Source organism: Camelus bactrianus, chromosome 3, assembly GCF_048773025.1.
Source record: "Camelus bactrianus isolate YW-2024 breed Bactrian camel chromosome 3, ASM4877302v1, whole genome shotgun sequence".
Taxonomy (NCBI): domain Eukaryota; kingdom Metazoa; phylum Chordata; class Mammalia; order Artiodactyla; family Camelidae; genus Camelus; species Camelus bactrianus.
This window is the reverse complement of record NC_133541.1, coordinates 89,971,573-89,993,155: the sequence shown is the minus strand read 5'-3', so window position 1 is coordinate 89,993,155 and position 21,583 is coordinate 89,971,573. Positions and strand designations below refer to the sequence as shown.

Here is a 21,583-nt window from a genome sequence, read left to right as displayed (position 1 = left end):
AATGGGATAGTCACTCTTGGTTCATAGGATTGGTGTGAAAATTAAATAAGTTTATATTTGTAAAGTAGAAATGCTTGGCACATAGTATTAGGTTGTTTCTGTTTGATAATTTTTGACAAAAATTCAACTTCAGGTGGTTCAACCTAATACTGATTTTTGCTGTTGCGTTACTTAAGTACAGGCAGCCAGGGGAGGGCACTGCAAGACAGGCGGTGAGAAAAGATGGAGCTGGCGATTTTGCCCAGGCTCGAGGCTCTTATAGTTCTGCTACGAGACAGTATTTTAAGACCTCGTGCAATATTAGAAACACGTTCCCAAAGAGGTATAATGGAAACAGCAGAAACTGTCGAGACAGGGAGATGGACTCACATCACAGCTGCCTCAAGCATGAGCTATGTTGGGAAGTGACTTAAACTACCCATTACTCAGGTTTTTGGGTCAGTCAACTGGAGATTCCTAACACACAGCCACAGGATTGTTTAGAGGAATAAATGAGATAACGGATGAACAGTGCAGAGCACCGCAGCTGGCAAAAACACACGTGCTCCTTCCTCCCACCCCTGCACACCCTCAGCGACGTGGCCCACGTCCTCTCACCTTCGCGATGGTCATCCTGTCCCTGTTGTTGACGTGAGGGGATGTGGCACACTGGGTGAGTGTGTGGTAACTGGGATTGGTGAAGTAATGGCTGTTTGCATTCCCACCGCTGCCGTGAGGAAGGGTTTCTGCCAGAAGAGAAGGAAATGGTTAAGACGCAGGCTCCCTAAATGTGTGTGGGAAAGAGGGCAGCCAGAGCACAAGAACAAATGTCTGGACCGCTTCCACATCACAAGTGGGGCAGAATCCCCTCCCGCCCGGCATACTCAGCAAAGCTTCGAAAAACCGCAGGCATCCGCCCTCCTACCTGCCTTCTGGAAAAATGTGGAACTATGCACAAGCAACTGCTCTTTGCTCTGGGGCTCGTGCAAGCTGGGGAGGCGTCGCTTTGAAGCTACCTTCAGCTTGTGGCTTTCCTCTCTGTTTAAACACTTGAGTTCTTGACACAATATTCTACACTAGAAAGGCAATGCTAAGTAAATCAGCTACTTTATGTATTCCCCTACAATCACTTCACTTATAAACCTATTATTGACCTGAAATCCTTCAGTGATTGCACCCAAATTAGTAAATATCTTAAGTTTCCAAATTCCTTCATTATGTGGTTACTTCTTCTGAGGACTGAGGGTGTCACTTAAAATTTTAGTTTTACGGTGTCTTGTGACAGAAAAGATTCGAAAGAGTTTTCTTAAAGAACAGATTTGGTTCTTGCTAACACCAAAAAACTTTCTTACATAACCTGGTTGCAGTGCGGCTAATGATTTGCATGTGCGTGGGGACAGGCTGGAAGATACCTTGGGAGAACCCAAAGCCAGAGACAAGAGACCTGGTCCTCGTCCCTGATCTGTTCCATGACCTTGGTAAAGTCACGGCCACCTCCCTCTCTCTGCTTCCTGTCCCCTACATGTGACAAAAGCTTGGGACTGGGCACCCAGCAAAACTTCTTCCTGGTTGAAATTCCCAAAGTCTACAGCAACCACACAGTGGATTCAATTTTCAATCCCTTCTAGAAGACAACTGTGATGGTCTCACCACTGTTGACGTACAAACCGCACCTCTAACAACGTATCCTCTTCGCCAAACATAAGATTTCCTCAAGGCTAACCAACCAGAAGAACGGGCAGCACAGCCAAACACTCAGTTTCAAAGAACCAGGATGAATCCTCACTTTTCAAGGAGTAAAGCACCTCTTGTGACACCGGTCTTACCTGAAATGGCGTAGTCTGCATTCATGACCCTCATGGCAGGGGTGTAGGTGACGGCGGGCATGCTCGAGTCCTTCCCCTTCTGCTTGTGTCTATAAATAATGAACAGCGCCAGGAGGAACAGAACAACCAGGACAAGGATGATGATGCCCGCGATGGCCCCAATCTGGTAGGAGTCAGCAGGGAGAGCCGTACTGGTTCTGCTTAAGCTGTTCAGATTTCCAACTATTATAACACCAGCTAGCAAAGGAGAAAAAGAGATGTGACTGAGGATGATAATGTGCCGGAAAAATATCTGATCTCTATTTACAAAACTCTCCCACTGTGCTAATGCCTGGATATTTTTCGGTTCATGAAATGTTAATGTGGAAACTTTTGGAAACAAAGCAGAAAGGAAAGACAAACATTCCTCATTTTCAGATGTTGCTTGCTTGTCTGTGCCCAGAAAAAGGCTGCTCTAAGCCTCAAAAAAGAGACAGGATTTTCTGAACCCAAAGACTCAACAGTAGTGTTTGGGAGCTTCTCACGGATTTCTGACTAAACATTTAGACAAGCAATTAATTGGGGGTAATAATTTATCTAGTTTTTACTGTCCTTTATTTATCATCCAGTATAGAACTTATGAATGGCTAACTCAAGTGCCTAATTTAATTATACGTCTACCCTTCACATTTCTAAGAGGAAATTTTCCTTCTAATCAAGAATAACTCCATTATAAATCTAGTCCAAGATCAGAATCTGCCTTTCCCTAATTTCAATGGGCCTTTAACCTCAGAAGATATGTTCTATGCAATTATTTTCTACATCAAAAAGGTCGGTCCCAATAATCCCTGATATCACAACCTGAAAACCTTACTCATTAAAATTTTAAACTTAGGTTTACATAGTTCCTCCACAGTTCCATCAAGTGAAGACACAGATGATATGGACTGGGAGTCAAGAAGCCTAGCATCTAAAAAATTGATCCATACATTTTGAACTTTGCCTTAAGCTCTCAGGCTGCAGTTTCATCATGTGTAAAAGAAGAAACTGGCCTCCGTGAAGGTACCTCCAGCCCAAATGTCCCTATGACTTTACGATTCTAAATGCTGGACCTTCTTATCAGACAGCCTGCCCTGAAAGGCAGAGCACCAAGGCCAGTGTGGTGTGATTACACTGTGATGTGACTGTGGAATATATCATCGTATTGTTATGATGGTCAAATATAAATCATGAGCAGGTAAAGTAAAAGTTATTTTATGAAAGAAAATTAAATACAAGTACCCACATAGTTTACAGTCTCAGATGACTCTACCTATAAAACTATATGAATTTTCTAGAGCCTTTACAGCCCATGTATTTAAGACATAGAGAAAGCACCATGTGTGCTAGGAACTCTCTGGAGGCCACGCTTCGGAACCACCTTTCTCAAGGGAGCCAGAGTCAGAATTGCCCGAGGAGGACTATGTATACTATAAGTATTCCCAGGTGGCTGTGATATACATCCTAGTTAAAACCCTGGGCACAAGTTTCTTGAAAAGTTCAACAGGAACCTACCCTATGATCCAATCATTCAACTCCTATGAACTTACCCAAGAGACATGAAAACATATGTCCACATAAAGACTTGACACACTATTGCTTAAAATTGCTTAACCTGTAGTAGCCAAAAACTGGAAACAATCCAAACGTCCCTCAACAAGTGAATGGGTATATCACACAACAGAATACTACTCAGCAATGAAAAGAACTGAAGTATCGATATACACACAACATGGTCCAGTCTCAAAACAATTATGCCAAGTAAGCAAAATCAGACAAAAAGAGTATACTATGACTCCATTTATATGAAATTCTAAGAAATGCAAACTAATCTATAGTCAAAAAAAGTAGATCAGTGATTACCTGAGACCTAGGGGATAGTGGTGGCAGAGAGGGAAATCAGGAAACTTCAGGGGGTGATAGATGTATTCATTATTTTTATTGTGGTGATGGTTTCATGGGTGTATACATCGGATTTTATCAAGCTGTATACTCTGTGTTGTACCTATATGTTATAAATGTATGTATCTATGTACAGTATAATTATATATCATATATAGAAATATATTTTATATATAATATATAAATATATATTTTATAATTATATTATACATATATTAATACTTTATGTATGTTAATATATATTATATATATATGTATTTTTTACAGGTTCATTATACCTTAACAAAGCTAAAAACTGTAGGCCCAGCAGAAAATTCATGAGCTTTGGAATCAGACAAACATGGCATCAAAGCCCTGATATGTTCTAGATATCAGCTATGTAACCTTGGGCAAATTCCTCAATGTCTTTGAGCTTTAGGGTCCTCAACTGAGTAATTATCACATACCAGTATCCTCACCTTGATCACATCGTGCCCCCTTCCATCCTGGGCTGCAGTAACAGGTCCCGGTGATGTGGTCGCAGGTGGAGTTGTTCAGACAGTCACAGATCTGGCGACAGCCATAGCCATAAGTTCCCGCAGGGCACTCTAAGAAGGAGATGAGAGCCCAATGTAGCTCTCCAGCCTTGGGAGCCTGAGGCAAGCGGCTTACTGTATGGTCTGGTGTGTCTAAAGGCCAGCCCTTCCTGGGGGCTCCTGTTTAGGCAGATGTGTACCCACCAGGGTGTTTGAGAGCTGGCTGGCATTCTCTGAGTCATGGTGGGACTCACGAGCCAGGCAGCACAGGGCTGGAGACTGGAACCTCATCACAGTTCCTGGCAGTTTCAGATTCTACGTACCCACTTCCCAGATAGGTATGTAAAAAGTCTGTGGAACCCAATGGAACTGATGAAGATCATCACTGAGGGCAATTTGAGACAACTCCACCAGGTGAAACTGTGGGATGGTCGGGGACTGTACCAAAAAGTATAAACAAGAGATGCTTCCTCCAGAACATGTACATTTTACTGTAGGCTTTAGGGCCTTCCTAAAGGCATATTCTGACTTGGATTAACGGGGAGAAGGGGAAGAGGGAGAGGGCAAGTTTTGTTAATTTTCTAGGTAAGAATTTCATTTCCCACAGAAAGCTCAAAATCTGGATTTGTAGGTTGAAGACTGACAGATTAAAATAGTGGGATTTTTATGATGTAGTCGTAATAAGAGTTGGACATGAATTTCAAAGAATGGTCAAGGCAGGTTAAATCGAAAACTCACCATGACAAAATACTGATGCTTTTTGTAAAGTGAGCAGCAGAGGGCAATGTGCTATTATTTTCAGAGTCCTCTGCCAGATATAGGGTTTCTGTTTACAGATGAGCATTAGAAGTCTCCAAAAATAGGGACATTTTAATTTGATGTTCAGAGTAATCACAGAAGCACTTCAGATGCTTTTATTTAATAAAGACTATAACCAGTCTGGCATTCAAGCGAAAGTCAGTTTAGAGCCCATTCTGGTTTCTACACATGTATGTGTATAGACACTTAGACATTTACACACTAACACATATTTACACACACACAGGGCTGTGCAGGCAACTGTGTGACTCAGTGTCTGCTTCATGATTAAGGGAACTAGCAGTGTAAAACTGAAATGGGGCCATCTCTGTCCAGGCTGATTCCTGGACATCACTCTTGTTATTTACTAGACGAGAGGATATGCAAATATACCCTAGAGTTCAGCATGTAAAATTGAAACAACCCAGCTGTCCGGGGGTGCTGTGAGGTTCTGAGGAGGGGAGATGGAAGGTGCGTGATGCTTTTTTGCCAAAGTCCAGCTATGCTGATCAAATTTTCTAGGCCACATTGCCCCTACGGCCATGTGATCTTTGCTGCATCCGTCTCAAGAGCACGCCCTCTGTAGGCAGGAAATGTCCTGCACTGTGCCTGTCATTTACGATGAAAGAGTGAGCCCCAGACAGCTCAGACCTTAGTGATTCATCCTGAACCTTGAATGAAAGTCACAGACGAAAAGAACAATGAACTACTTTGAAATATTCCACTGAAGTGAATGTTCTTCCAGCCCTGTGAGCAGAGGCTTAGCTGGTGGGGTGGAAATGGAAACTCGAGGAGGGGGCTTTCCAACAGAGCAGATTCTCCCTGAATGGGATTAAAAAAATCTCAGGCAATATATTGTCTTGAAGGTTGTTAAGACTAAGATGAAGAGTTGTTAGTGGAAACAGGATAAGAGCACTGGCAAGAGAAGGTGGTCAACAGCATGCAGTGTTTGCAGGGACTTGTCCCCTTACCCAGAGTCAGGCTGGCCCAGTCCCTCTGCCTCCCAGACACCAAGCCTGGACCCATCGAATGCACGTTCCCCCAGTGTGAGACCCGGGCCCTGCCTCTGCCATGAAGAAAGCTTGACTGGCTCTTTTAAAGCTCTGAGCAGCCCCATTCCAAAAATAAGAAGGAGAAGAAGAGAGAGCCAAGATGAACAGATGGAAAACTTGAATTCTGTCTTCACCCTTGGAGCCACACCCCCTCCACCCAGAGCACTGATCAGTTCCTCGGGAGAAGAATTTTGAGGAAAAAGACAGCCAGCCAGAATCCCAAGGTTGGCAAGGTGCCTGGAAGGGGAAGTCAACTGTGCTGCTAAGTGCCAGCCATTGCTCAAACTACCTGGAAGCTGTGGGTTCTGCCTTTCTATTCTCAGGCAGATAGGAAAGCTGATTCTAGGGGAGAGCATCGCACCCAGAGATGCCAAGCTCCCATACTCACTCTGCTCACAGTGCTTCCCCATGAACCCGGTGCGGCAAGTGCACTGCCCAGAGATGTGGTCACAGTCAGCTCCATTCTGACACTGGCATATCAATGCACAGTCCTTCCCATAGAAGCCCAGAGGACACCCTGTGCGAGGAGGAAGGACAGAGAGTCAAGAGGCCATGGAGGAGAAACCCAGCTCCGCCTCCAACATGTTTGTGTTTGAACCTGAAGGATGCTGAGCCGGAGAGAGAGAAGAAAGACAATAATGCACATCGTGGCTTCTCGCAACGGCTTCTTTGAAGTCCCAAGATGGGGCTCTTGGGAGGAAACCATACTTTATAAGCAGGAGGCAGGACGGGTCTATACCTGGGGCAGTTTAACCATCACTGGTACACCTGGAGGCAAGGTAGTGTCTTCTGACAAAGCATCCCATCAGTCCCATGGAAGTCGGAAGACATTACCTTTCATTTTTTTCACTCAACTACTAGAATCCTGGACTCAAATTCCATGGACAGAAATGAGTAACTTATGTTAAAATTACCTACCTGCTTTCACTTAGAGTACAGAATGTCCCCACATCTGCTATTAGCCCTGTCCGCTGTATCTGACTTAAATACTATTAATCTCCTTTGCCAAAGATGTGCGGGAGAATTCTAAACTTTAAAAAATCCTGCACTTTATAGGTGCTTTGTAAAAAAAAAAAAAAAACATGCAATAAGCCTTCTTACTGCAGCACAATTTTTAAGACCCAGACCACTAGGGCCTTTGGGCTGAGGACATGCACAAGCCCTATTTGATTTCCTGGGCCACAGCTGCCCTGCAGGAGTGTTTGGGCTCTTGGCCAGAATGAAAGCTTCAACGAAGGCTGTTTCGATGGCTGTTTCTGAGTATCGCATGTGTTTTTTATTTTCCCTTTTTCTTATAGGGATTTTAATGAAACCTCGACTTTCAAGAAACAGAGGCAGAGCACGGACGCCAGCATGCAACAACATCATCACCACATATTTACGTGGCACCTGCTCTGTGCCAGACTCTCAGCGTCCTCTCACTGAATCTCTGCAGCAGCCCAGAAACACAAGGATGGGTATTCGCGCCCTAAGGATGGGATCTGAGCTCCGAGTAATCGAAGTCACACAATCAGCAAACAGCAGGGTAGCAGGGCCATGGCACAAATGTCGGGGGGTCTGGCAGCAGACCCCACGTTCTTCCCACTCTGTGATGCTACTTTTATTTTAAAAGGTCCTCTGACCAAAGCAGATCCTAATTTGAGAATTACATCCAATAACTTACAAGCACTTTTCTCTAAACAGCTCAAAAACTTTCTGTATGTACAATCTTGGCAGAATATGCTTGAGATAACCTTCCTCCTTGCCAATTCTTCATTTCAAATCACAGCTCAAGGTCTGTACCCCCTTCTAGCAACTTCCAAAAGATGTGTTCAGCCAGCCTGTTCTCTAATTACATTCTCTAATTAGTGTTGCATAAGAATGGCCAAATTTCTGACCCATCTTTCCTCCTCAGCTCACTGCTGTGACTTAACACTATATATGATTATTACTGATAGCCGGAAGACATGCTTTCCTGTCTTGCTTCCTTTATTCCATTGAAGGCAAGACAGCAGAGATCAGTCTGTTTTCCCAACAGTGCTGAGCTGTGGAGTACTTTGTACCTTCTACCCTATGATGCTAAATACCTCATAGAAGAAGAGATAGTGAGGACATTATGGGATGGAAAATGGAAAATGGAAAAAAGAACTCAGCGTTCTTAAAGCATGATCCCAGACTGACATCACTCCCTGGAAGGTTGTTAGCAATGTGAATCCTCGAGTCCCGCCCCAGACCTACTGAATCAGACACTCTGGGAGTGGAGCCAGCAGTTGTGTTTATCCAGCCATCCGGGAGGTTCCAAAGCTTGCTAAAATTCGAGAACCAGTGAACTTCGTCTTCTCCAAGAGCACACATTAGGTCAGGCAGTGAGGCTCGTGGTGTTCACTGCCTTTCTAATCACTGCCACTTGTCCTAACCTTTGTGCTGTTAGGATTAATGACAGGGAATTTGATCCACATAAATAGGGTCTGGTTAAAGGAGAGAAAAAAAACCCTGCATACCATCGCTGACAGGACTGCTTGACCTCAGTGTCCTGATATGACTCAGGGACAGAAAACCTGGAAAGTGGCAGCTCTTAGCCACCTGGAGGAAGTTGGATGTCTAGAGGTCACCAGGTGGTGACACTCTTCCACATCAGGAGCCTTGGCGAGCTTAGCTCCTCCATGCACAGGGTGGGGCTGCGCGTCCCACTCCCGCCTTGGGGGAGCCTCAAAAGGTGTGCCACTTACTCTGCGTGCAGTAGAGCCCCGTCCAGCCCGGAGTGCATTTGCATTCCCCATCGTAGGCGCTGCAGAAGGCCCCATTGTGGCAGTTGCACGTGTGGATGCAGTTTGGGCCCCAGTGAGCAGGTGGACAAGCTGAAAGCACAGCACGCATGGAAAGTGCCATTAGAGTCCTGAGGCCAGCACCCAGCAGAGAGGATTCCACCGCCTTACACTGCCCCTCGCAGGTGACAGGTCAGCCATGTGCATCAGGACCAAGAGAGCACAGTGCTCCACATCTGACTCAAACCCAGATGGCAATGCTGATGGCAATGGGAACCACCACTCCTGATACTGTAGCCATTCAGACTGAGGAGGAAGGCAGGCAGAGCCAACAGCATCCCAAGTTTCCAGATTTAGTTCCTTGACAAATGCACATTGAGCACCTCTATGCTCAGCACTGTTCTAGGTCCCGGCGGAGATAGCAGAGGAAAAGACAAGGTCTAGGTCATCCTCTGAAAGCTTGTATTTTAGTAGGGGAGGCGGGCAAACCAACCAACCAGACAGACAGCCAGCCAAAAGAATAATGGCAAGAAGAACTATAAGAAAAAATAAAATAGGGTAAGAGGAACAAAAAAGATGGAAGCCACTCCTTTAGGGAAGGCATCTGAGGAGAGGATATTTGAGCGGAGATCAGATGTGTGAAATGACGTGACTCAAGAGAGGTTAAGGGACCCAAGGTCCTTTAATTCACATCTGTGATCCCTGGATCTGCAAGTGCAGGTCGACACACAGTTGTCACTAGAGACTTGTCTTCAACGCAAAGGTCCCCCACTCTATGTAAGAACTGGTTTACTGTAAAAACTCTTAATTGGAAGCAGAAAATCATCAAACTAAATCATTAGGGGTCACTGCCCACTGAAGAGCAATCAGAACCTCAGATAAAGTATCTGTGAGAGGAATGTAAGGTTATGGGGTAAAATGATTTGATTTACCAAAAAAACCAAACGAAACCAAAACAGAAAACACTTTCCACTAACGCTAATGCTTCAAGAACATAACTGCTTAAAAGAAAGTTCACTTTTAATTTCTATATGGTTACCCAGTAGGGAACATAGCCCAAGAAAGATAATAAATAAAGCTAAAGTGATTTAAAAAATGAAAAAAAAATTCCTTACATAATTGTGTGTACCATTTTTGTCCAAGAGCAAAGGAAAAACAACAGCTGACACTTGAAGTCTAGAATGAAGCTTTGAATGGATTTTCCAAGTACAAGACCCTCATTTTACAGATGAAGGATCACTGAATAGTGAATAAGCCAAGTGCTACCTATTTTGGTTCTTTCCAAGACACGAATTAGATTTAAATATAGGACCATTGCATAGAACTCTTAATGAGGGAAAAAAGCCACTCAGAATTTAAAATCACATATCTTATTATTCATATATTCTTTCTTGATTAAATACTCATATTTCAATCCTAAATAATTTGAAAACAAATGTCAGAAAATGGTTGATCGGTTGTTTCCAAACAAGACTTACGTTGAGAGCAGTCACTGCCGATCCACCCTGGGTAACACTGACAAGATCTGTCGATGGGGTTACAGGTCCCATTGTTGGTACAGGTACAAATTCCTGCACAGTTTTTTCCAAATCTTCCACTGGGACACACTGTGAATAAATTATAGATCAGAAAGTCACCATTATACCTCATCTCACAGAACCCTAGACTCTTGGGATAGTGGGCGACTTGAAAGGGCATCAACCCAGCTGTCCATGTGGTGGCTGCCTCTACTCAAGAGCATCCCTCATCCTGAACAGGCTCATTGGTACAAACACGTGAAGCTGAAGACCCTCATGAAGGCATCACAGACCAGGAGATATCACCACATTTCTAGCAATCTTCGCGGCTTCTTCTCAGGGAGTCAAAATCCTTCCTTAGAGTGATTTTTCACGCAAGGCTATTTCCAACTAAAACTGAGGAGCAGCACAGCTCAGAGAATAAAGAGATTCTGCTGGAGCAGCAATCCTGCTTTTCCAAAGCTCAAAGTCATATTTACAGAAGCTGCAGACATAGCACACCAAAAGGCACCGCTAGCTGCTAGCTAACAACACGTCCTTTGGGAAGCTTGAGGACAGACTGCACGGGGCATGCTCACCACCCATCTCTCCCAAGGCCTCACACCCTACCTTCATTGCAGAGGGCGCCAGTGAAGCCAGGTAAGCAGTCACACAGGCCTGTGATGTGGTGGCAGGGCCCACTGCTGTGCACACATTGTGGGCATGTCTGGCTGCAGCGATGCCCATAAAAACCAGGGGAGCAGACTGGAAACAGACAGGAAATTGACAGTTATCTTCCTTGAGAGGCATTTCTTTGTATTTCACATAAAGATCCAGTTCATGTTTGGGGTAAAAAAAATTTTTTTAAATGATACTGAGAATTTTCCAAGTATAAAACAACAACAAAAAGAACGCTCTTTACTAATGAAAAGAAGCCAGTAAACTCTGAATTGCTTGAGGGCAGGCAAGTGTCTTAGTTCTCTTTATTTTCCCATTTATGGCCCCAATTAGCATGAAGCTTGGCATAGAGCAGAGGCTTGAAGAATTTCTGTTGAGAAATAAATGAAAGAAAGCAATAAAATTCTAAATACTAATAAAGGCCCAAATAAAGGCTCTCAAGCCACATGTTAATCCTTCATTCTTTAAGAGTCATTACTGGCCACAAATAGATTTATAGTCAGAATTAAAAGATTGTTCCTCTTCAAAATGCTCCAGGTTAATTACTGTGATTGAAAAGTGAAAAAGCACTTTAGATTTAAGTATAGAATGAACTGCACAGAGCTCTTAATGAAAAAAAAAAAATGTCATTTAAAAAACAAAATAATGTATCTTATAATTAGTCCTATATTCCTTTCTGGATTACATTTACTAAAAGATTCAGTGAAATCTTGTGGATCACTCCCTAACCCAAAAATCCTATTGATCAATCATGTCAACAGCCCCCGTATTTAACTCTGCAACTCTGTCTTCCCCGGAGCACTGGCTTTCAGACCACTAGCGGGATGTATGATTTGCCACAGGGTTTGGCTGATGTTGACTTCTGGTAATTGAGGTACAGCCAATGCCAAAATGGGCAAATAAAATATTTACAGGTCAATGGATTTCTAGAACACCATTTGCAAGATTAAGGCAGGATCAAGAAACTGATGGTGATGCCAATGAGGCAACGAAATCATTACTGAGAAGAAACGGCTAAAGTCCCATCTGTTAGCTTAGTCCTGAAGGTTGGAAAGAATGAAGCCTCTGGGGAACCGCTATCGAGGCCAGCTCTCCAAAGGACAGGGTGACCTACGACACTCTCCTCTGGCCTCAAATACAACAGAACATCACTATGAATCGAGGGGCAGGACAGAGATAATTCTGTACACAGTGATCTGAGTCGGGAAGCTGGAAACTGCTGTCCAATGAGACACTTACTTCTCTGACAAGTGGTGCCTCGGAACCCTGGCGCACACTCACAGATGCCGTCATCGGGGGAACACGAAGCCCCGTTTTTACAATAGCAGGGCAGGGAGCAGTTGGGGCCCCAGCGTCCCTCAGCACACACACTGTCACAGTGGACACCTGAAACGAGACACACAAGCAAGGCTGAGTGAGAGGCCGTGGGGGCGGGTGCCTGGGATGCTAAGCTGGAGACCAGGACCAAGGTCGCCACATCAAAAATAAGTTATCAAGAGCAGCAGTGAGCAGGGATAATATGAGGTTAAAGTCCACTCATACACATCAGTACATCGTCGTGTATTGTGTGGTCGTATATCATATCAGCATAACATTAAAATAATCCCAGAACTGTTTTCCATGGCATCATAAAGGAGAAGGAATAAAACATCTTTGTTATACTGATTTTTCTTCTTTAGGAGGAGAGAGCAGAGAAGCCCAAAGACTCTGTCTATGAAAGGCAAAATTTATCAGAAATACTGTATCATTTAGCCCTCAGTGACTTCTTCCCTCCCCCATCCTTTGTTTTTACAGAGAAATGGGCAGAGGGGGAAAACAATAAAATGAAGCAAAAGGTGGCTGAATTGTTTTACATCAAGAAAATCTTCCCTTGGAGCAAATAAATACAATCTCAAAATATTTTGAAAATACATTGTGCAAGACAGAAAGATCTACTCATCTGTGCCACCAAATTCCTCTTTAAAAATTTAATCTGCCAGTGGGCAGACACAGGCAGACTGTCACAAATGATGTTTCCTATAGTTGTCTGAACTATTATCATGAACCTACATACAGGTGTTTAACTCTTAGTCTAGAAGCAGAGAAACTTTAGAAGCAGTCACGAGTGAACACATACCTAAAGGAAACATAAAGAAAGGCCAAAGTTGCAAATAACTAACTAAATAAATAAAACCAGGTTTTCGTGAGGTGAATGCAAGTCTCTTTTGTAAATTTGTATTCGAAATACAACAGGGGCCTCTTTCTTGTGAATCAGAATACTTCACAACTCAAAGGAATGCTCTTCGCATTGAGAGGCAGTAAGAATGAGTTATAATTAGTAGTTGAACTGGCGACTGCTGGCCTTGGACCAAGTGAAAACACGGTAAGAACAAGAATGTTCACACTGTGAGGATTCCAGAACACGAACACCGCCCGGCACCCAGGAGGCTGACAAGCCCGGGTTTTGTATTAGTTTTTGCTCCTAAACTGATTAGGAGAAAAGTCACTGAGGCCCGAACCTTAACACACAGAAGTAGCCCCAAGTCATAACGTGAACGTTGCTAATTGGGGGGCCATCATTTCTGCTGAAATAATTCCAGTTTTGACTGTTCCTGTTTTCCTCCTGAAAGTCTTCCGCATGGCAAAGGCTGTGAAGTAGGCGTGAGAGAGCACAGGCCTCACTGTGTCCAGGCTGCACTGACAACGAATGTTATTTTAGCTTGAACTGCCGGCTGAAGAAAGGCGATCAGACCAACTGGGGTTTAAGTATTCCCCACAGAATAAAATATGGAATTTTGGCCTATTAAAATATTTTTTCTTGAGTTCACACATATTTGATTCTTTTTTCAAACCTCTTTTGAAAACCTGAGATGGAAATGCAAACTCTGTGCTCCCCAAACGTTTTAGTAGATACAGAGAGGTACTGGGGATTGAATTTAGGACCTCATGCATGCAGAGGAGGTCCTCTATGAGCTACAGCCTCCCGCTTACCTGGTGTTTTGACTCATGGCTCAGTAGACAGAAGCAGCAAGTGGGTGGAGGAGTAAACCACTTTGAAAGGAGGCTGCAGACCTAAAGTTTGTCTTGCAAATTTGAAATAAGTCCCAATAAAGGTAACCCACTACAGGCTTCTCTCTCTACTCAAATTCAGGTCCTGAGCTCTGACTGTGAGCCAGGACTCCTATTTATAGCAGCCAAAGTGGGGATACCTGCTTCACAGAGATCCAGACAGGCCCGGCCATTTGGATCTGGAGCTACCCACGCAAAGTCCAGTCAGGATTTTGGAGAAGTGGAAGCTGAGTGACTATCTGGTTAATCTGAAAATCATCCTGAAAATGAGTCCTGATCTTTGACCTATTTTGTGGGGTAGGAGTTTGGGGGAAGGCAGAGATTTAGCTATTTATGGTGATTTAGTTTATCAATACTTATCAAATCTCTACATTACACTTAATATATGCAGTTCAGATGGAGTGGAATACACTTTACATCAAAAAGTATATGCTTCTTTTGCACATTGCAGATTATCATGATTTATGTACCAACCAGCACATTCTCGAGAATGTGAAGAAAAATGTCTCCAGGGCAGATTGGCAAATCAGAATAAAGTGATCCTTTATTTCATATCTGATTCCTCTTCCCTAATAGGTTTGTCCAGCTGGTTAGCATAACCATCAGTTACAATCAACTTTATGGGGTAATTGTCATATAACAAGGCCCCCAAGATAGCAAGGAGGTCCATTGCAAAGACAAGCTCGTCTCACATGATTTACCCATTATTTCATTTTCAGAGAAGCACAGGGAATTCTAAAGATCATCTATCAAACCTTCTGCCTCCAATCATATGAGCATATTTCAACAGAACCAAGCTTACTTTTAAATAACTTTTATTTTAGGACCGCAAAAGTGTCTTTTCCTGGAAATTCTAATACCAACTGTCCCTAAAAGTTCAATTCCTTTTCTTTTTCTCTGTCATCAGTAAAAAGTGAGTCATCATTTTGCAGCTATCAATGCCAAATCTATTTGAAGACAAATACAAAGCAGGTCTCAGTCAGGGGGCAATTCCAGGAAAAAGCATGAGACTGTCTTCTTTTCTCCTGCTGCACTATTTTCTCCTATTGCTACTCCTCCCCTTTGGACCTCTGTGCCCTCTTGTTATCTTTCGCTTCATCTCATTGTCAGAAAAGGATAAGCTAAATTCATTATTGCTTCTTTAGAAAATACTAGTATTTTAAGAGAATGTACATGTTAGGAGCCAAAGAAATAAATCTCTAATTGTGGAATTTCAGGTAGTGATGCTCACAGAGCAGGTACTGGGGTAACTGTTTCTCTAGGTCATACTCAGTATATGGCCACTGACGTGATCTCCATATAAGGCTAACCTTACAGTGAAAGTCTTCACAATAGGAGACTGTAAGCTTGCTTTAACCATTTTTTTGGGCTGTGTTTTGTGTGTGTGTTTTATTCCTTGGTTATTTCCAGTGATCTCATCCAACCTTGCTGGCATCACATAAGACATCTTTTTGTTTGTTTGTTTTCTTGTTTGCCAAAGACAAAAAAGAGAATTCAGCTCAATAAACATTCAAGGGATCTAGAGACTGCTGGTTTGTGGTGAGAAGTTCTTTAAGAAAGACCTCCAACTCTAGAGTGACAATGGCCCCAGAATAGTTACCTCCAATCCTGTCTGGGGATCACAATCAGGGATGGAGGTAGCTTGTTAAGGTGGACGAGGGTCCCAGGCTCAGGCCCTAAGAAGTATGTGTCTATCCTTCAGAAAGTGCTGGGGACAGCTGGGAAGAACAGAAAAGGCATCTGGGCAGCCAGGTAGTGGTCACATAGGGAAGAGCCAAGAAGGCTGTGCTGTGGAATGTGAGTTTCCTCCTGGTAAAAGCACGGGACCACATGGACAAGAAAGTAGGAGAGGGTCACAGTTAGACTGGTGTTTTGTAAGAGGGCAGATGATGGTTTGAAGCTGATGACCCTGGAAGAAAGACCTGTCAGGTGTCAATATTTTTACCTGGCTATATTATCCAGGTAAAAAGTGATAAAAATGGCAAAGTCTTGATTCAATCAGTGGCACTTGGGATGCAAAGGGAGATGAACTCCAGAGAAGTATAGGAGAGAATGCAGATGAAAGGCCACCCCGCTCCATCCTCTACCCAAGGTAATGTATGAATTCCAGCAGCTCCATGAAGGAGCGACGGTGCCTGCTTTTGCTCACTGCAGTGCTTGGCACATGGTGGGTGTTAAATAATGTTTGCTGAATGAGTCAACGAGCACAGATCCTTCTTCCAACATGATATCTAGGACCATTTTCCAAATGGATGGGACAACCATATCATTCTTGGCTTCTCTGAAGAAGTGACGAGAAGAGTACTTAATATTTTGTGCACCTAAAATGGTGACCCTTCCTGGCTATGGCGCTGAAAATGTCTGCCTTACTCATTCTGGGCAAGACGTACTTTGATGAACTCAGGTCTGTGTTTTTAAATGTTAGTCCAGATTATAAAGTCACGGGAGAATATGGGACATCTTGAAGAAATTCTTTGGGAATGTTTATCAAAGTACAGATAAAGGCTTTAACACTAGTTACTTCAAAATACAACTTCCTACAATATTTGGAAGGAGGGGCAAAATCAGAAAGGGGTATCTTTATATGTGCAGCATTCTCTGGTTCAATGGAAGCATTTTTTCCTGATAAATGTTCTAACGCTGATAAGGAGATCTGTGAGGGACTGTTTTTGCCAGGCCTGAGGACAAAGAGCTCTTTGATAGCCTTCACGAGTTGCTAGGCAATGGCTGAGTGATCATGATAAACTTCAGCTAAGCAACTCTAAAGAAATGCTCGTGCATTTAATGCCTGGTGCATTATGCCAGCAGCCTCAACGTGAAATCAGCATTCACTAGGCATTTGTGATTGCATGAATGTAGTAAATAAATCATCTGGCATGTCATTATTTCCCCTCTCAGAGATATAACCCAAACGCCTTGTCTTGCTTAATTGTTTATATTCCTTAGACCAGTACTGCAATATTTGGGGCGCTAGTGAATGAAGGAAATGATTGTGATTCAATGTCTTGCTCCCAAGCAACAAGCTATTAAACACATATTAGAACAAAGAGTGAGATTAGTTAGTAATAACTGGGCTTGGTGATGACCAGAGAGAGGAACTCAAGTATTTAGTCCTAACGTTGTTCCTGCTTTTCTAATCCTCTGACACTGAAGCAGAGGCATGCAGCATAGAGACGTTACTGACTGGTGCATCCACCTCTGCCCACACGGTGCTGCCCTGAAAGACGTGTCCTCCTGTCGGCCAGAAGCCGGTGTTCCCTCACCTTCCTGTTCCCAGTACCGAAGCACTACGGCTGCATCCAACATGGAGACACTCAACAAATTTTTCCATTTGGATGCTATAAATGTTAAAGGTCCATTAAAAAGGATCTGCTTTATATAGGTCACCAAGTTTTAAAAAAAAAAACACCTTGATAAATAAATCATATCAATCAGAAATGTCTGCATTTGTAGCGGCAACTCAAAACACCAAAGAGCATGGTCTGTCTTAGAACAAACCAAGATGAAAGCAAACAGAACAGAATGCCAGGCAGACTGGGAGACCTGGAAGCTTAGCTTTTTCTGCAGCCTTTCTTTTCAGAAGGCAAGTCCCTCCCTCCACCCTCACTTTAGGGACCCCACCTTCTGCTTTTAAATTCCTCCCTCCCCACAAGACTACGTGACACACAGACATATGCCTATGCATGCACGCTGTCCCCACCCCCAATACCCTTAAGCGACAGACAGCAAGTCTTCTGCACTAATGGCTGACTGGGTACATGCATGTTGATTAAAATTCATGTACAGTTGAATTTGCACTCCTGTGTCACTGGACAAAGAAGGGTATGTCTCCCCCTTATTATGACAATTCAGGTATCACAGATCAGTACCTGAAGTCACAGCTCACTTCTTCAGCTGGTCAAACTTGGGGTTTTGGGGGAAACTTAGAAATGGGGGCTATCCTTCTGGAGAGGGACTGGGACCACTTCAGGCCTGGTTCGGCTTGCTGGGAGTAGTAGAGAAGCTGGACTCTTCTCAAGAACTTGCCTGCACGTTTTCCCCCTTCCTGGCCAGGCTCAGAGGAGCACCCCAGCTCTGTTCCTACTCTCCTTTCCCCTCCTCACCATCATACCACATCTCACTCTCTTTCCTAAGACTCCTAGAGGTTGATTTGGCATCTTAATCTCTTTTCTCTGTTTAGCATTTAATGTTTTCATTCTGGTATGAATGCATCTCTAGGCCTCCTCAAGTCTGTTGCCACTGGCTAAGAGGTTGCTGTCACAGAAATGTTCCCTGGGACCTAACCTCTTCAACTACTGGAGTAACAAGGCAGAGCAGAGGCCGGCCACAGATTGGTAACTGCGACTGCACAAGCCTTAAAGGCAACTTTTTAAATAACAGACAGGGCTGCCGAGTCAGGTTGTTCAGGTTGTGCACTACACAAGATCCCTAGCTAAAAGGCAAAGTCAGGGCAGAAATCTAGCTCCTTACACTCCACCTGCCCAGAAACATACCCCAGGGGATTTCCAGGCCATTTCCAAATTTGTACAAAAGATGCTTTACAGGCTGGCAATGGTTCATTCTCCTCCTCACCCACCCATGAGATTGTCATTCAGTAGGTGTGAAGTGGGGAACGAACTGAAATATACAAGTTAAAGGAGTTCTCAGGTAGCAGTGATCTTAGCCAAGGCTGGGAACAAGGCTGGAGACTGCACTTGCTCCCAGACAGCTGGACTGAAATCTTGATTACCTGTAATACTCAGTGAAGAGGTGATCTGGTTGACTGAAGCCAAAGCAGAAAGGAAGTGGAAAAAAAGTCAGCCTGTTCCTACTGTTTTTGGAAAATGTTTTATAAAGCCTATCACTCCACTACTCTGGAAACACACACCCACACACACACACACTTAATTATATTTCACTGACACCTTGAATTCCAGAATAATGATTTTGAAAAGCCAGTCTCATTTTATTATTCTGTGTGTGTGCGTGCGTGCATGTGTGTGTGGGGGGGGGGTGGCAGAGGTGTTGGAGAAGGAGCCCAGGACACAGCCTGTATCCCGACGAGGTTTTATTTTTCCCCATTTTTTTCACTGCAATCTGCCTCTGTTTGACAAAGCAATCTATTGGTTAAATCTATCAATAAAGTAAGGTTTTAATTAACAACATATAATAAAAGTGCAGGTATTTTGAAAAATTATGCATTTCTTTTGGAAATAATATCTGGGATGTCAGATGCAAAATTTTATTCTGGTTATTATTTATGGTAGTACATTTTGAAGACTTATTGTCCAAGTAGGTAAAATGGGACCATCAATTATAGTAGAAAGAAGTAAAAGTCTCATTTCTTTTAAGAGAAAAAGACCAAACATTAGAAAAGAGGGTGAAGTTATGAGAAGAGGCAAATGAGCCCTCCAGTAAGAAAGCAAGCTGCCTTCCTCAGTGTATCACGTGGGCACATGTCTTCCTCAGTTTGGGTTTGCCAATTTCTTCGTCCAGAGGGATTGAGCTCTTCTGACCCTTATTTCTAGCTCCAAACGTGTAGACCAGATCAGCCCCTCCCCACAGTGACCGCAGTGGCTGAGCACTGTTAGTGCCTCGATGCTATCCTGATGATTTGGTCAAGGGAAGAGCCCAAGTCCCAGTGTTAGATTTCACTGAGTCCTTCACAAAAGCCTCACTGTCACCCAACCTACTGCTGCCCTGTCCTGCGATTCTCAGCATTTCACCTAGTGCAACCCCCACAACAGGAAGAAGGGAAAGAGATTCACTTTCTTCCCTGGACTTATTTATTTTTTGCCCCAAACCTGATATCCAAATGACAAGTGAAGCTTTCTTCATATTGGGAAAGGTCCTTATGTGATTCTTACTTGAAGCCGGTTTGTGATGAAAAATTCTGAGTCTACCCAGTGTTGACAAGGAAGTGATGTTCTGTGTAAATGATACAAGTTTACTCTTCTCTCCTTTTAGAAAAATAAGCCAGTTCTTCATTCAACTGTAGGGTGTTTTTTAGAACTCTAGAAACTGTCTTTTCCTCTACATACATTTGCTTAAATCAAGTGTGTTCTGTGAGTGTGGGGGGTGACCTCTCTAAAAACAAGTCTCCTAGCAGCTTTAGATACTTACAGACCAACAGCCCACACAGAAGACCCAGAGAAATAAGACATTGGAGTCATGAAGCAAAGAGACTGTGGACAACAAGTGATAGCACAAATGAAGCAGCAAAACTTCCTCCCCGTTGGGAGAAGCAGACCAGTCACAGATGGACAGAGGATTACAAGACTGTTGTGTGACAAAGCCACTGCATTCCCACAGGAGCGCCACAGGTCTAAGGCCAGAGGGGATCATTTGTCTTACCGGACGACCCAGACTATGGAATGCAACTAACACATTTTCTGGCTGGCTTCTGGCCAAATCATATCTCCTGCTTTTCTCATGTATACTAGAGCATGCCTTTCACAGGCTGGTTCTAAATCATCAAAGCAGGTGGATACTTGAGTAGTGATTGGTGTGTTCAGGAACATCTTGCATTTCCTCTATGTTTATAAGACAAAAGTAGATTTGGTAGAGTATATCCCCAAACAAATGATGTGGCTTCTCAGTTAGGAAAGTTCTGAATTTGCCGGGGAGTTCCAATGCTATTCGCTTTGCAGTGCTCATTGAGAACTTAGTACTGGCCACTCCATTTGAGAACTTCAAGAACTCTTGTGAAGTCATAGACTCTGGTTTAATCCTGGGGGTGATGTAGTTTTAACACTGAGTAACTGAGAGCCAAACAAAAACATGGAAAGGTGGAATTTCATATTGTGAAGTCAGAGTTACCTCAGCCTCTGCAAGTCAAGGAGGAACTAGAGGGCTGGAGAGCTCCTTGTTTCTTTGGGGAGCTCCTATTGACAGAAAATAAAGTCTATTACACAAGCTTTGACCTGTTTCCCAAGGTTGCTCTCAGACAACAGAAATCAAACACACGACAGTTAGTCTCAGTTTATTCCTGTCAGAAACCAAAGAAGTTCTCAAATTCCAAAGGGCTGAGAGCCACCACTGCAGAGGTTACTGATGACACTCTATGTTCACAGATCTGAAGACTTAGTGTGTTAAGTTGGCAATGTTCCTCTCATGAAGCTATAGGTTCAATGCTTATTAAAGTTCCACCTTGTTTCTTTGCAAGAATTGATACGCTGATCCTAAAATTCATATGGAAATTCAATGGACCCAGGACAGCCAAACAATCTTGAAAAAGAAGACCAAAGTTGGAAGACTCACACTTCCTAATTTTAAAACTTTCTACAAAGCTATAGCTATCAAAATAGTGTGGTGCTGGCATAAACATAGACATATGCATCAATGAAATAGAATTGAGGGCCTGGAAATAAATGCTGTCACATTTATTTTATGGTCAATTGATTTTTGATAAGGATATCAAGACAATACAGTGGGGCAAAGAATGGTCTTCTTAATAAATGGTGCTGGGACAAGAGGATACTGACATACAAATGAATGAACTTGGACCCTTCCTCATACCATCTATAAAAATAAACTCAAAATGGACCA

At 43.3% G+C, this 21,583-nt stretch overlaps 1 protein-coding gene across 2 annotated transcripts in view; it reads right to left on the bottom strand.

Moving 5' to 3' along the window:
* MEGF10 (multiple EGF like domains 10) overlaps window positions 1-21,583 on the bottom strand; it is a 155,845-nt gene that overhangs the window by 9,422 nt on the left and 124,840 nt on the right. The window contains exons 14-21 of one of the 2 annotated variants that reach the window (XM_074360598.1): window positions 12,248-12,394; window positions 10,961-11,095; window positions 10,313-10,441; window positions 8,799-8,927; window positions 6,479-6,607; window positions 4,184-4,312; window positions 1,806-2,042; window positions 598-725 (exon numbers count right to left, since the gene is read on the bottom strand). In XM_074360598.1, coding sequence (XP_074216699.1) covers window positions 598-725; window positions 1,806-2,042; window positions 4,184-4,312; window positions 6,479-6,607; window positions 8,799-8,927; window positions 10,313-10,441; window positions 10,961-11,095; window positions 12,248-12,394 — 1,163 coding nt within the window. The remainder of the gene's footprint in view (window positions 1-597; window positions 726-1,805; window positions 2,043-4,183; window positions 4,313-6,478; window positions 6,608-8,798; window positions 8,928-10,312; window positions 10,442-10,960; window positions 11,096-12,247; window positions 12,395-21,583) is intronic. The other variant, XM_074360599.1, reaches the window with a different exon arrangement.